The 15,989-nt window shown below is 39.0% G+C and overlaps 1 protein-coding gene across 7 annotated transcripts in view; it reads right to left on the minus strand.

The window, feature by feature from the left end:
- The window catches only part of MGAT4A (alpha-1,3-mannosyl-glycoprotein 4-beta-N-acetylglucosaminyltransferase A), a 108,582-nt gene that overhangs the window by 8,688 nt on the left and 83,905 nt on the right, over positions 1 to 15,989 (minus strand). For all 7 annotated transcript variants that reach the window (XR_008618813.1, XM_055088918.1, XM_028497059.2 and 4 more), the window contains 6 exons: positions 12,715 to 12,829; positions 11,238 to 11,368; positions 8,123 to 8,230; positions 7,813 to 8,006; positions 5,905 to 5,983; positions 5,169 to 5,235 (listed from right to left, as the gene is read on the minus strand). Coding sequence is in view for 6 of the 7 variants with exons in the window: in XM_055088918.1 (XP_054944893.1) it covers positions 5,169 to 5,235; positions 5,905 to 5,983; positions 7,813 to 8,006; positions 8,123 to 8,230; positions 11,238 to 11,368; positions 12,715 to 12,829 (694 nt within the window). In the remaining variant the exon portion in view is untranslated. The remainder of the gene's footprint in view (positions 1 to 5,168; positions 5,236 to 5,904; positions 5,984 to 7,812; positions 8,007 to 8,122; positions 8,231 to 11,237; positions 11,369 to 12,714; positions 12,830 to 15,989) is intronic.

Consider the following 15,989-nt stretch of genomic DNA (forward strand, 5'->3'; position numbering starts at 1 on the left):
CCCAACTCCTCAAGTAATAGTTATTGCTGAAAGCCTAATGGTCCGAAATGAGTTTATTTTCTGGGCACACATATCTGCTGTAGTTAAACATGATTTAATTGACTCATCATTGGTAAATGGTTTTCTTGCTTGGCTAACACATGAGCCAGTTTGAAACTCACTCTGGTTACAGTGTCGTTTGACTCTTTTATTTTTGTGAAGAAATTCTCAGTGATGAGATATCATATTTTAAATCTTCTAATTTTTCTGACCATTGCTTTCCTGTGAGTTGGGGATATTGTTGTGAGTGCTTAGTAGTGGTAATGTACTCCTTAGCACAGCTCTTGTGTCACTGCATAATAACCACATAACCTGCCGTCTAATTTTGTAGAACAACCCATATTCCACTGTGTTAAAAAGCACAACATTCAAAGTCCACTGTTCTCTTCCTGTCTTGACATGAAGGGTAATCACTGGTAATTTTTTTTTTAATGCCACAGTAGAGTTACGTGTGTGGCACTTTAAACACTGTCAGATTATAAATGCATCAAAGCTCTATCTGTAGTGCACTGAGCAGCAACTCAAAGCACTGAGAGCACCACCACCATCTCTTTTGCAACTGCTCACTTATCTCTGCTGTTGTAGCATAAAAGCACACAGACAACACATAAACAATTGAGCAGAGCTGTGTTAAAAGAAACTCTATTCGTGGACACTGAAATTTGAATATTTTCTAGCTTTTACATGTCACAATATATTACTATTCTTTTTATTTTTTCAACCGTTTAAAAATGAAAATAAACCATGAAAAACATTTCTACATTCTTCGCTTACAGGCTATTAGAAAACAAGCAGTGGGCCACATTTGGCCCATGGGCTGTCGTTAGCTAACCGTTAAATTATGCGTCAACCCTAGAGTCTTAAAATATATTGACTAGGCTGCTCATAGTAAGATAAGATACATTCAAATTGAAAAACCATGCTGGAGAAAGTTCATTTTCATTTGTACAGGAAATATTCAACTTATGAACTGCCAAAGTAATGTTTTTATTTTAAAAAAATTAATACTTATTTCATAAAAGTATGTCCTTATTTGGTGCTGGACTGGGGTAGGGAATGTATGCTACAAAAAAAGTATTATTTAATATTGAGTTAGGAAGGGAATTCAGGGCTGAAAAATGCTGTGGAACTTGAAACATTTTAACTTATAATGTATCTGAATCTGTCACCTGATGAGCTCATTTAATTAGAAAAATAATTAGCGAATTATATAACTGGCCTCATTAAAACACTCTCACCCAGCAATTTTATGCTGCAGATAAACTCTCACATGTGCAAAAAGCATATACATACTGCAGCAAAAATTGCGAACAATCTAAATGCCCATGGCTAATTTAATTACAATATGCTAATACAAGGGAATATTAGGCAGCCCATTAAAGATTGAAGAAAGAATAGAAAGAACGAAGTAAAGTTGTAGATAATGCAGTTGTGACTTACTTCCATTCCTAAGAATACATTGTAGAGAAACTCTCATACATGTGCCTAAGTGTTCAGGCCAGCAAAAAGATGGAAACAAACTTTATGACCAAACAAAACAGACAGCAAATATATTCATCCATGGAGATCTATACAGCAATGAAAATGAATAAGCCATAGATACACACATCCACATGGTTGAATTATCACAATGGTGAGAGAAAAAAGCAAACTGTAGACTACAGAATGTCATCATACCAAATTTCAAAACAAGCAAAATAAGACTGCATTATTCAGGGATATATCACACATATGTAGTAAAAGCATATATGGAAATGGTAACCACAAAATTTAGGATAGTAGTTACCCTTGGGTGGGTGGGGAAAGAAGATAATTAGGGAAGAGCAACTGAACTGGCAAATCTTAAGCTGCGTACACTGATATTCATTACATTATTAGTTGTATCTTTTTGTTCATCTGAAATATTTACAATTTTTAAAAAATGTTCATCTTCCATATGCACATATGTATTTTGTTCAGTGAAAAAACAAGACGTAGAACAAGGTTGTAGAGTATGTTACCATTTATATGTGACTGTGTGTTTTTGAAGAATATACTCAAATATTTTTATTTATGAATAGATACTTCTAGAAGAATACAAATCATTATAGCAATTGCCTCTGGGAAGCACCGGGTAGGAGGGGAAAGAAGAGGGAAGGAGACAAGTTTACCCTCTTAAATTTGTATTTGGTACCATGTACATGTATTAACTTTCCAGACAACAAATTTAACTTGTGTCCTTAACCCAATGGTCTGGTAGGTAAGCATTAAAAGATAAAAAAGAAGGGGAAAATGAAGGAGGAAATGACTAAAGAGTGACTGGAATCCCCAAACCCTGGCATTAGGAGGGACTTCCAAGGTCCTGCCCTCCGTGGACGCCCTTCTGCTACCCAGACAGTGGTCCATTCCTTCTTCCAGTGATTCTCTGTGAAAGGCTCTTCTTCTGCTGCTGTCTCATAATTTTAACCTACTAATAAATCTGGTATTTCTTTCACAAGACTGTCCTTAGTTACCATGCCACACCCATCCAGCCAACCCCACCTTCACCCATCAGGTCTCTACTAATTGCCAGCTGGTTGTCTACTGTTTCCAACAATGCCTTTGGGCATAAGTTGCTGCACAGTCTGATCCTACTGAATCCAGGTCCCTTTGTAGCGCCAGTCTTTGTGGCTTGTCCCACCCAAGAGGGCTCTTATTAGCTACCTCTTTCTCTGGTTCTCTCTGTCAATCTTCTGGATGGGCTACAGTTTAGCTTGAATGTAGCTACCAGTCTCCTCATGTTTACCACCAAAATCTCCATCATATTCCACAGCGCCCTTGGGCTTGAACTTCCCCAAGTTCTGTTTCAAGTAAGGCAGTCCCCTTAGGGTGCGCTACAGAGCTCTCTGATGGCCTGCCTCTCCCCTGGAGAAAATCTCTGCACCACTGCTCAGGACCCCTGGCAGGGACAGCAGCCCACCTCCCTGCTAAAGTGACACCCCTGCTTTACAAGCAGAGCACTGGGTTGTAGCAGTAGCCCTTCGTGTCCTGGCTGACCTCTCCCAGTGTGCAGGGACCAGTGGGCTGGGGGAGGTGATCAGGGCCAAGGATTCTCACCCTGCCGTGCCTGCAGCAAAGGTTCACCTGATGAATGGAAGTTAGGTGGAGGAAAGGAGCCTCAGATTTCTAAGCTGCTCATGTCTGGAACAGAGCTTCTGCAACAGGGAGCTGGGGAGGTGACAGACGCTGGTGGCCTGCCCTTCCTGGTGAGATACCGCAGCCCTGGAGTGGGGGCTGGTGGGAGAGGGAGTCCGTGTTTTTGGCTGGACATGCAGAGTAGAGCTTCTGAGTCACTGAGCTTGGCCAGCGTGGGTAATGAGCGGGTCAGGGCTCCAATGCCACAGACTTTTAATGCTGTTACTGAGATACAGACTTTACGAGTTAATGTTTCTCTATTTGCTGTACTTTTCTAAAAACATACCTTTCACCAGTTATGGTTGTCTCACTAGAAAAAGGTCTGCAGAGCCCCTCACACGCCATTCAGCTAAAGCATACTTCTTAAGGGAGCAGAAGATTTTATATGAACTTGAAAAAAAATCAGCTGCTTTTGTTACACAAGGTCCTATAGGTCTGACCACCCATCAGTTCTCTTCCAGTTCTAAATATGTATGAGTTGATGTTTTAGATGGTCATTATCTTCAAATTACTGCAATCATATAAATGTCTCTATTTCCTATGCTACTTTCATAACCTAGAACATAACATTCTCAGAAATTTAATAACTCATAGGTAATAGGGTTAATAAATGTCTCGTATACGCAGCTAATCTTATGAACATTTCTAGGGTAGGCTAAAATATAACCCAAATATGAAAATAATTAAACTCATCTATCCACTAAGCTATACAGAAATTAGTCAGGGTGATTGTACAGGCCTCGTAGCAAACACTGAATGACATTCACCAAACGTAAAACTGCTTGAGCGAGTTATAAGAATGCCTCTGTCCTGTATACCTACAATATTAATTACCCAATACTCTCTTCTGCCTACCACTAGGAAAAGCATTAATTTAAGTAAAAGAAAATATATAATCATCCACTGAGTTGATGTCCATCAAAGGACAGGTCCTACGTTAATCACAGGAGATGCTTGAGCAACAAAGCCCCCTCCCCCTTCCACAGTGAGCGCACAGAACTGAGCTACGAAACGTGATTACACAGAACAGGTGCATGCACTGTGGTAAGAAGAGCCAAGGAGAAGGCAGCTAAACTTGTTAATAAAGGATGAGAAAGCATTCATCAGGAGGAGAAATACCAGTCCATCGTTTCAGGCAGGGAAAGTGGACAGAGACACGGCTGGGAGCACAGGGCATTAGAGGAACACATCTTAGGACTGGAGAGATGAAGCATAAGAAGAAAGTAACAAGATACAAAAGTGGGCGGGAGCTAAGGAATCTGATCACGGAAGGTCATTAAGGTTTTCAGCCAGGTTAATACAGCATTTAGGTTTTGGCAAGGGAGCTACAGCGGCTCGGTGGACTGGCTCAGAAACAGAGGCAGAGTATCGCTGCAGTAGGGTGAATGCACATTCAGACACAAACAGACATTTTATGCTAATGGACAGTGAAGGTGGGTGCGGGGTTTCAGAGTGTCTCCCAAGGTTAGACTCGGGCAGCTAGATGAATCGTGACAGCACAAACCATGGTGACCAATGACGAAATGTCCATATTACAGACGCTCCGGGTAGATGGCTACGTGGCCTCCACGTAGTTTGTCAGTTGGCATCTCAGTACAGATCTAAAGCTCAGGAGGGAGGCAGGGCTAAAGGCTCAGACTCTGGCATACGGATATTGCTGGGATCATGAGAGTAGCCAACTAAGATCATCCAGTACGAGACTGCAGAAGGCAGCTGGAGGTGGATTATCTACCAGTGACAACACTGAAGCAGCAGATGAAGAGAGAAAGAGGAACCAGGAAATGAACCTTTGATCTGAAACCCTAGTTGGGTCAAGATAATGATAAAAGTATGTACTAAAGTGCACACAGAGAATAAAAGAGTACACTGGTATTTATAATCCTGAAGCTGCTTAATATCTGAAAAGAACTTAAAATTACTTCAGGACTAAGTCCAAAAAAGTAAAGGACATTTTATTAGTTTAAAGTAGGTATTACCTATTCTGAAATAACCATCTTCTAATCGTTTGTCTTTGGTTTCTTTGCTGATTTCCAAACCTTCACTCTAAAATAGAGCAAAAACATCTTATAAATAATTACTTCTATTTAAAACAAATCTAGGTTATTAATATATCTTAATAAATATAAAAGTGGCATCTGTGGCACAGCTATTTCTGAAAAAAGAAAATGCCATGTCAGTCTTGAACCTTAAAAGGTTTATCAATCAGTATAAGTGCTCCAACTGAATCTGTATATAATATACTGTTGGCTAGAAATTTTTAATTTTAATTAATTTCCAGTTTAAATCAATTTAATAGAATGCTGTTTTCTATTAAAAATATACAGAAGAACTGTGTGTTAACTTGAAAGAAATTAAGCATTCCTTAGAGACCAATAAATTAACTTTCTACATTATTCAACAGGCATTAAAACTGCATGGTATTTTGGGACTCAAAATACAAACAGCAAGTAAACATTAAAGTAAAATAATGATTCATTTATTTTCCCAGTACAAATGTCCAAGTTACTTTCCAACAGGAAACAAAATAAAGGCCCTTTCTATGAAGGCAAATGGGACAATATACCAGGTGTTCTATATTGCCAAAAGAAGTTGGTATTACTCACCACTAAGGTCCTGCCATCATGAGAATTTCTTTCTTAAACAGGAAGAGCCTCAAATCAGGTCTATTAATATTAGTTCCCAAGGAAAATTTAGGGGAAAAAATAGTCATACCTTCAAAGGCAAAACTTCTACAGTTGTGTTGAGCAGAATATCCCCTGGATGTTCCTGGTTGCCACTATGGAACAAATAACTGAAAAGACAAACATAAAAATAAAAATATAGTCAGACTATCCTTGACAAAGGTTCAGAAGGAGGCCTCACCTCAGAATAAGGTCGACGGCGCTCAAGTTTGTAGTGACTGCACATCATATGTTCTGAATAGTTGCAGGGAAATTAAAACCTAAGGGGGATGCAATAACTCCTCTATCAGAGGGGCATGTTTGCTGCATAACGATAATGTACTTGACAAAAAAAAAAGATGACAGTGTTTTGTTGCTGTTGATGCAGCCATTAAAATGCTTGTGAATCACTTATGACAGAGTATATTGGATAATATATGATATAAAATTACATGCAGACCACAATCTCAAAGTAGAAAGTGCACACAGTTACCAAGAAAAAAAAAAGTGTCAATATGGTCATAATGGTATCCTTGGGGTTATAATTTTTTTCCTCATTCTTCACACCTTAAAATTTTTGTATAATGAACACATACATATGTTACACAGAGAATTTTTTTCCTAACACTTCACTTCTGTATTAATAAACACAACTTCTGCTTTTTCCCCTCTCAGCAAATAAGTTATGGTGAAAATCAAATGATCCCTTTTCTCTGTCCTAGGAAGGGTGGGTCTATGCATGGACTCCAAGAAAATTCATATATACTGTCATTTTAGAAGAACTGTGTTTAGCTAGAAAAGTGCCCTCAGTAGGGGCATTATAAATATCATTTTACATAGGTTTATTGTAAATGTATTTGTTGTTACTAAGTTTGATCTCTAATATATGAGCTCTTTAGCAGATTCTTTCATGGAATTATTTTTATTTCCTAAAAATAAACCCATAAATGTGGTTTGAGGCTATTCTTGTTGAGGCGAAAGAAGAGTGCCATTTCTAATTCTATGAGGACTCAAGTGTGGTGAACAATACCTCACAGGGCAGAGTTCCACTACACAGTATAAAAATGAACATTAAATAACAACAAAACCAATATTATATACTCATATAAGTGCAAAATATTACTCAAAAGTATTCTAATATGTCTTGCCCGTGATCTTCCCATTGCTTATAACATTTTTACACTTAAATTCCTCTTTAGAATCAGTTTAGAGTAACAAAAGAAAATTAATAGCATTACATGTAGCTATGCATTGTTTATGACCACCTTAAAGAGAATTATTCCAAATTATTTTTGGCAGATTCTAAAAACCAAATGGCCTTCAAAGGAGAACACAGAACATCACATTCTGGGGATTACATGGAAGTATGCCACAGCCAGTCTGGGGAACATACCCAAAACTGAGGAAAGATTGAAGGAATTGTGACTGTTAAGTAAAAAATGGGGAGAAAAAGTCCCAAATTTTGTAAAGTGAATAGAAATGCTGAAACACATAAAAGGGTTTTAAATTCCTCCACGGTGTACTGAAAGCACTTGCACTTCCAGCACCTGCAAAAGCACTGAATAGGAATAGTCATAGTCTGTCAAATTTATCATTTCAACCAAATTGCTGGGCCATCCACTAGCTCGCAGTCAAATCTTAAGGGATATTCTAGGATAAGGACGTGAAAACTAATTTGGGATTCTGAGGGAGAGTTCTACATAAAAGTATTAAAAATCTATACTAAATATACATTCAGAAATACCAATAGAATTTATCAAACATACTAAATGCTGGTATTATATCTGTAAGCAACATATCCATACTGTTACTGAGTTACACAAAATGTATTTTATAATCCAACATTTAGGACTCATTGACTGCTCGCATGTGCTATATACACCAAAAATTCCGTCATAAATCACATTATGAATAAGAGGTCTGAATTGTAAGACCAAATTATATTTCAATAATGACCTACCTTTCCACATTGACTGGCTTGTCAAATTTAAACAGGATGTAGTCTCCAGCTACTGGAGTTATAGCCCAGAAGAAATCCTCCCCCATATAAGTTTTCTCCAGTGTATGTCCTTGGTAGACCTTCAGAGAAGTAGACACTTCTGCAGGGGGGTTTACATGGATTTTAAGAAGTAATGGTTTCATGTAATCTTTATCCTAGGAGGAAAGACATATTAACAACATACGGCTCATTTATACTTAAGAAGAACAAGGATTATACAGTAGATAACAAATTGTCTGTGCATGAGAAAAAATAAAATTAAATCACCAACCGTGAGTTTCTGAATTTTTCCTGTTAGTGAAGAATGCAGACCAACATGTTGGAAAAGGGAAGGTCTGAAGCGAATCCGCAGATTTGCTTTTTGTCGATCACAATGTTTCTAAATATTAAACGGGAATGTTAGTGTTACATTATAAAGTGAAATCTTGTCCTCCTCTGAAAGATGAGAAGCCCTTTAGAAAGGTAAATATTGAAAAGAAAATCCAACTTCATCTCATAATTCCAAGTCGTGTTTTTTTAGGGTCCTCTTTGAGGCATTAATAGATTTGCTACCTACTTGATAAACAGACACGATGCGGAAATTAAAAATAAGCACTTCCAAGGGAAGAGTTAAGGATTTAATTTCAACCACCTTTCAAAATATGTCAATATTGATTTGACTTTTAATGTTAAAATGCACAAACTCTAGAGGTTTGGTTCAAATACACAAAATACCTTTAAGTGGATAATATAATGAAGAATTTGCAGATAAGAAAAAGCACATTTTGTTGCATGAAAGCAATTTCAAAATGTGAGCCAGCAAGTGGACTACAAGCAAGGAAACAACATCAAAACAGACAAATCCAACTCAGCACAGTTGGGGGACACCTATGTTTCAGCTCTAAGTGCCCCATGGCCCAGATTTTCGATTATAACCTGCTCTCGTGTGATCACGGCGTGTGGGACCTACAGCCCTGGCAGGACTCTCATGCATTCAGTAGCTCAGTGCTTCAGGACAGCCATGGCTACCTTGTCATGCTTTTATAAACCCTTTCCATTTTCAGTGACTTTTATAAGTTTTGGGCCAAGAGCATACTGAAAAAGACAAATGTATAAGACATTTCCACTTTGAAAGACCTCCAATTATTTCCTGGGTGTTAAAATGCCTACTTTTTCTCAAGAGGTTTACTTCATAGCATTATTGCTAACAGGAGAGTAGAGGTGAAATTGTATATTTTATTTACACAAATAAAACACTCAAGTGGAAGGAGAGGGAAGGTAAGGGAGGGAGAGGACAGGGGAGGAGCGAGGAGAGGGGAGGTGGGGAGGTGGAGGGGAGAGAGGAGGAGAGGCAGCAGTGCCTGAAGCCGAGCCTGCCACTCAACACACAGGCAAGGAATGACACATTCGGCCCGGCCCGAAGAGTCAAAGCAGGTCCATAAACCTTTGGAAGAATGTGTGAATGCTTTTTTTTTTTTTAAGTAACATTGGTTTATAACATTATATAAGTTTCAAATACACAACATTATACTTCTGTATACACTACAGTGTTCTCACCACCAAGTCAGTTTCCATCCATCACCATACAGTTGACCCCCTTTACCCATTTCACCCCGCCACTCAGCCCCTGCCCCGTCCTGTCTGGTAACCACTACTCTGTTTTTGTAACTACGTGTTTGTTTTTGCTTGGTACTATTGGTGGGAATGTAAACCGGTACAGCCACTGTGGAAAACAGTATGGCGATTCCTCAAAAAACTAGGAAGTACCATATGACCCAGCAATCCCACTTCTGGGTATTTATCCAAAGAACATGAAAACACTAATCAGAAAAGACATATGCACCCCTATGTTCATCACAACATTATTTACAATAGCCATGATATGGAAACAACCTAAGTGCCCATCAACGGATGAATGGATAAAGATGTGCTGTGTGTATACACACACACACACACACACACACACACACACACACACACAGGAATACTACTCAAACATATAAAAGACAAAATCTTGCCATTTGCAACAAAATGGATGAACCTTGAGGGTATTATGCTCAGTGAAATAAGTGTGAATGGAAGGGTCTCCTAGACCACTGTCAAAAGGATGTGATTCTGAAGCCAGCAAGTATGTGGTGACAGCTTCCGTGACATCCATTAGAGGCCAAGAAAGAAGGGTGAAAGAATGTGTCTTCATGGTTTTAATTTTTACTTTCAGAGATTTTCACCTCACAAGCTCACTTAAGAACCTAACCACCATATTAGATAAAACTGCACAGGACCAATTAAAGGCAAGTGTATTGTACAAATGTAAAGATGACATGAATTGTTCTGTGTCCTACAATAAAAATTCCTGTAAATCACAAAGAAAATACAGGTAAGGGCTTATATCATAAAAATGAGTTGATCGAATCGATTTATATGTTCAGTCATCGTTGGAAAGCTGGTACTCTGCTATTTCACTACACACCGTGATTTGCTCTAAGAAAGTGGCTATTTTTAAAAGAGAGAGCAATAGCTTACAGACACCTGAAGAGGGTGTCCTAAAAACTAACTGGCAGATAGGATGATCAAACTGTTCTAGGGAATATAAGGTCATGAAATCAAATTAAATGTTTATTTGTGAGAATAAGTCAACACTATAATGACATATGCTTATAATACAGATTTCCTTGTTATTACATGTCAAAGTGACTCATTCACTTTTAAGAATGTGTATTCATATTTTATTTATGCTTACAGCCAATAATTTAAAAAAATTTTCCAGAGATACAATTCAAATTAGACAAGAAAAACATATTAATTTACTTTCTACAATAAGATTTCAAGGGAGGTAACTTAATATTTGACTAGTCCAAGCAAAAAGCATTGTTTACTTACTTACCTGTCACCAACATCCCAAAGGTCAGCCTATCAGCATGAACACTGGCTTCTTACAAGTAACACAATACAAAAAAGGTACACTTTTGATTTGTCATTGTTTTGGTATAAAATATGACTTCCATTCCATTCCTTATATCCAGGTGTGCTGGGGTCCGATATTGTCCCCAAAGTATTTGAAAAAAGAAAGCTGACAGAGGATGTGAAGAAAACCAAAACTACTCCCCCCTTCTCCCTGACACAGGACAGATATGGCCAACAGCAAGGAAATACCAGAGCCTCAAGACACAATAAACATTCATCAGCAATTTAAAGAAAGGTGTGCTTCCCTGACTTAAAAGTCCCTCCAGAACAGGAACTTCTTGTAGTTCTAGAAAGAAGGCAAGCACTTACACTGATAAGTGGAAACAGTCTTCTTTCAGCTACCTATTTGACTGTTCGTTTACAACATCTGGTTCCCTAAGAGTCATCACTTTCACTAAAAACATAAAAGAAGCCTCTTCCACTTGCATAAGAAATTAACTTACTGCATCTTTTTCAGGGTTGCAGACTTTCACCCACAGAATATGGTCCAAGAGCCAATCAATGGGTTTCTCCTTATAGAACATAAATATGAATTCCACAATTAGAGTGAGGTCTGGCGCTTGAAACATTTTACCTGAAAAGATATTCCCAATCAGTAACTGTAATAAAGAAGCCAAGCATCAAAATAGCTTAAATGAGTGAAATCCGTACAACAAATACACTAAAGCCTGTGCTTTCTACTATAAATCATTATCAATAATTTCCCCACCTGTCTTATCAAAAACAAACTTGCTTTAGCTAAGTTTAGTTGTTACCTGAGTATAAACAGAAGTAGGTACTGAACTCCTAACTTTCTCCATTACAAAATCTATCATACAACTACTAGCTCAAAGGATTCAAGAAGCAAGCTGGAGATTTTTCCTTCATGTCTTATTAAATAAATTCTTCCCATAAAAAAGGAACTTAAGAGGTTTAAGTAAAAAAAAAAAAAATTAACTAAATCAATAAAAGCAAAAAACAAGGACTCCTGATTTTGTCTTCACTGAAACCTTCACAAATAAAGATGTTTTTTGAGTCTTAAATTAAGTTTTGAGATAAATGATCAACAAGATCAAAGCCCCAGCCCCTAATACTACAGATTTAAAGCATTAGAGGAAGCAAAATGTTACTCTCTGGGGTGTTTTTTAAGACCTATAAATTTCCTTCAACCTTCAACTTTAAACATATTCTCTTTAGTTGGATACTTTAGGAATTTTAATGAAAAAACACTTTAAAAATAAGTACGCTTACTAGTCCATGAAAGCAACACATGAATACAAATTAATGACTGAACAAGAACTTCATGTACTATGTCAAATACCAGGAATTCCTATTAGAAAACCACTAGTGCAGGACTCTTCTTAAAAGAACCCCAATCTTGCAAAAGCTCTGGGCTTTAAAACAGGAACTCGGGGCTTCCCTGGTGGCGCAGTGGTTGGGAGTCCGCCTGCCGATGCAGGAGACGCGGGTTCATGCCCCGGTCCGGGAAGATACCACGTGCTGCGGAGCGGCTGGGCCCGTGAGCCATGGCCGCTGAGCCTGCGTGTCCGGAGGCCTGTGCTCAGGAACGGGAGAGGCCACAACAGTGGGAGGCCCGCGTACCGCAAAAAACAAACAAACAAACAGGAACTCAACGTGTCCGAGAAGAGGGAACCAGACATGCTCCCCAGGACAGTGGTTGGCTCTCTGTGGACATGAAAAGCCAGCAGGCCTGCTTTGTAGAACTCCAGAGTAAATATTACCATCTTAGAACTCTCCAAATACTATTTTGGGTTGACTTTCAACATTTTATACACAGAAGTTTACCGAAATTAAATTTTCTCAAAAGCAATCCATTTCCAGAGGAAAAAAGACAACTTTAAGGTAAAAAAAAAAAAAATAGTCTAAGATTCTAAGTCACAGTTATTTCTGAAAAGTAAATAAATCTAAAACTTTTCTTACCAATGAAGCCCAGCTGGGAGAACTCAAGTATCATCCATTCCTCAGAAGAAAGTTGAAGTGCAAAATTTTTTATTGTGTTAAAGTAATTCTGTTTGACAATAATATCATCTTCAAGCTAAAGAAAGTTGAACAATCATATCAATAAATCAGAAAGAGAAGGAAGATTTAAAGAGAACATTCTTTACTATGGAAAAACTCAAGCCCACTTTTATAATGACAATCAAGGAAACAATGGTCAAAAATGATGAAAATATAAAAATAAATTTTAGGACTTTCCTAGCAGTCCAGTGGTTAAGACTCCATGCTCCCAATGCAGGCGGCACGGGTTCCATCCCTGCTCAGGGACGATCCCACATGCCACGTGGTGTGGCCAAAAAATATATAATAATAACAATAATAATGATAAAATAAAAAGAAAAACTTATAAAAAATAACTAAAATAAAAATAAATTTTATTAAAAGAAAGCAAGGAAAATAAAATGGCAGATGCACATAGCAAGTCAACAAAACCACTCCCTTACCATGGGAAATAACAAAACCACTCCATGAATTACTCCTTTTGGTCCTTTTATGGCTCCCAACATGATTTCACACTATCCTGTTTTCTTTTCAAAGGAAAAGAATTTTATAGGCCTTTTAATTTTTTTTTTTGCTTTTTACATAATACATGTAACAAGTCAAAAAAAGAAAAAGGCTAGCAGCTCTCCTTCTCTGCCCTCCACCCTGCTAGTAGAAGCGACCAATGTTCAAGGTTGGGTGTGCACCCACTGGACACCTTCAATATGGGCATACAGCACAGGTAGACCCATACCTACCTTAAGGTTCCTACCACCTTTACATTTTTATTAAAAAGGGATCACATTATGAAACTGGCTTTTTTCTCTTAATATATCATGAATATCTTTCCAGGTTAAAAGGTATATATTTAAAGCATTCTCTCTAGCAGATTCATACTATTCCCTGGGATTGATGGACAAATCATTCACCTGCTCACAGGTGGACACCCAGGTTGTTTCTCATTCTTTGTCAACGCAGACAATGCTTACACTTCATATCAGTGCTATTCATTTCTGTAGGATGGGTTCCTAAAAGTTCTCTTTTTTTTTTTTTTTTTTTTTTTTTGCAGTACACGGGCACCCCATTGTTGTGGCCTCTCCCGTTGCGGGGCCCAGGCTCCGGGAGCGCAGGATTCTTTGTCAACGCAGACAATGCTTACACTTCATATCAGTGCTATTCATTTCTGTAGGATGGGTTCCTAAAAGTTCTCTTTTTTTTTTTTTTTTTTTTTTTTTGCAGTACACGGGCACCCCATTGTTGTGGCCTCTCCCGTTGCGGAGCACAGGCTCCGGAAGCGCAGGCTCAGCGGCCATGGCTCACGGGCCCAGCCGCTCCGCAGCACGTGGGATCTTCCCGGACCGGGGGCACGAACCCGTGTACCCTGCATCGGCAGGCGGACTCTCAACCACTGCGCCACCAGGGAAGCCCAAAAGTTCTCTTTTTATATTTTAAAAGATATCTTCAAAATATTTAAGAAGCTGTAGCAACTCAGAGCGCCAGTTAACCCCATGTGCTCTGCCATCACCACCTGTGTTACTGGAATGTTTACCAGTTCAACAGGGAGTTGACAGAGACCAGGGATCATGAATATCTGCAAAGACTTCCTCCCCAAATCTCCTTTCATAAAATTTTAAAGTCATAAGATGATTTTTTTACATATATACATTATTTTTTAATATTCTTTTCCATTGATGATTTTAATATCATAAGAAAACTCTTCATTTTCTTTTTTTCTTTTTTTTTTGCGGTACACAGGCCTCTCACTGCTGTGGCCTCTCCTGTCGCGGAGCACAGGCTCCGGAAGCGCAGGCCCAGCGGCCATGGCTAATGGGCCCAGCCGCTCCGCGGCACGTGGGATCCTCCCGGACCGGGGCACGAACCCGTATCCCCTGCATCGGCAGGCGGACTCCCAACCAATGCACCACCAGGGAAGCCCTCTTCCTTTTCTTAATGACACATGATCATTTCTAGTTATCTGCAAGTAATTTTCACTTATTTTAGTATTTAGATTTTTTCATGTGTTTAAGTCCTATAAGCTTTCTTCCTATCTGTGAAGAAACAGTAGCAATATTTGGAAAGGTACGATTTTGACTCACCCAATATTTACTGAGCTTTGATTATGTTCCAGACACAGTACTAAACCCTGGGAACCCACCAGTGAACAGAAAAGACAAGTTTTACACCCTCAGAGCTTGTAGGGAAGCCAGAGGGAAAACCAGACAAAGCACAAAGCCCCGCTGGCACCTGACCTTGCTTTCCCAAAGAAGAGATGCCCACACTCACACGCAAACATTGGCTGTGGACGCCCAAAGGAAAGATGACCCCCAATACCAGGTACTTCCAAGTTTTTCCAATAAGTAGATTAAAAAACAAGCTTGGAATAGAGACACAGATGTAGGGAACACACATGTGGACACGGGGGGGGCAGGGGGGATGAATTGGGAGATTGGGATTGACATATACACCATGTGTAAAACAGACAGCTAGTGGGAACCTGCTCTATAGAACAGGGAGCTCAGCTCGGTGCTCTGTGGTGACCTAGATGGGGGGGATGAGGGGGAGGTCCAAGAGCGAGGGAATATATGTATACATATAGTTGATTCACTTCGTTGTATAGCAGAAATTAACACAACATTGTAAAGCAACTATATCCCAATTTAAAAAACAAAAACAAGCTTGGGACTGATTTAAATATACAGAAGTGTAGGTGAAATAATTAAATGCCTACTTCAAATTTAGTACACTAAATTTGGTTACCACCAAAAATTTACATTTTTTATATTAAATTTAAAAAATTGCTTTGTTCCACTCTCACACCTCATCAAACAACTTCACTTTTTAAAAAACTTTTAAAGAAACTGTAGATTCATATGCAAGTATAAAAGATAGTACAGGGCTTCCCTGGTGGCGCAGTGGTTGAGACTCCGCCTGCCGATGCAGGGGACGCGGGTTCGTGCCCCGGTCCGGGAAGATCCCACATGCCGCGGAGCGGCTGGGCCCGTGAGCCATGGCCGCTGAGCCTGCACGTCCGGAGCCTGTGCTCCGCAACGGGAGAGGCCGCGACGGTGAGAGGCCCGCGACGGTGAGAGGCCCGCGTACCACAAAATAATAATAATAATAATACAGAGACCCAACATACCCCCAATATATATCCTTCAATATAATTACAGCACAATATCACTACCAGGAAATTGACTCTGATACAATTCAACCACGTT

This window comes from Physeter macrocephalus, chromosome 12, assembly GCF_002837175.3.
Source record: "Physeter macrocephalus isolate SW-GA chromosome 12, ASM283717v5, whole genome shotgun sequence".
NCBI lineage: Eukaryota > Metazoa > Chordata > Mammalia > Artiodactyla > Physeteridae > Physeter > Physeter macrocephalus.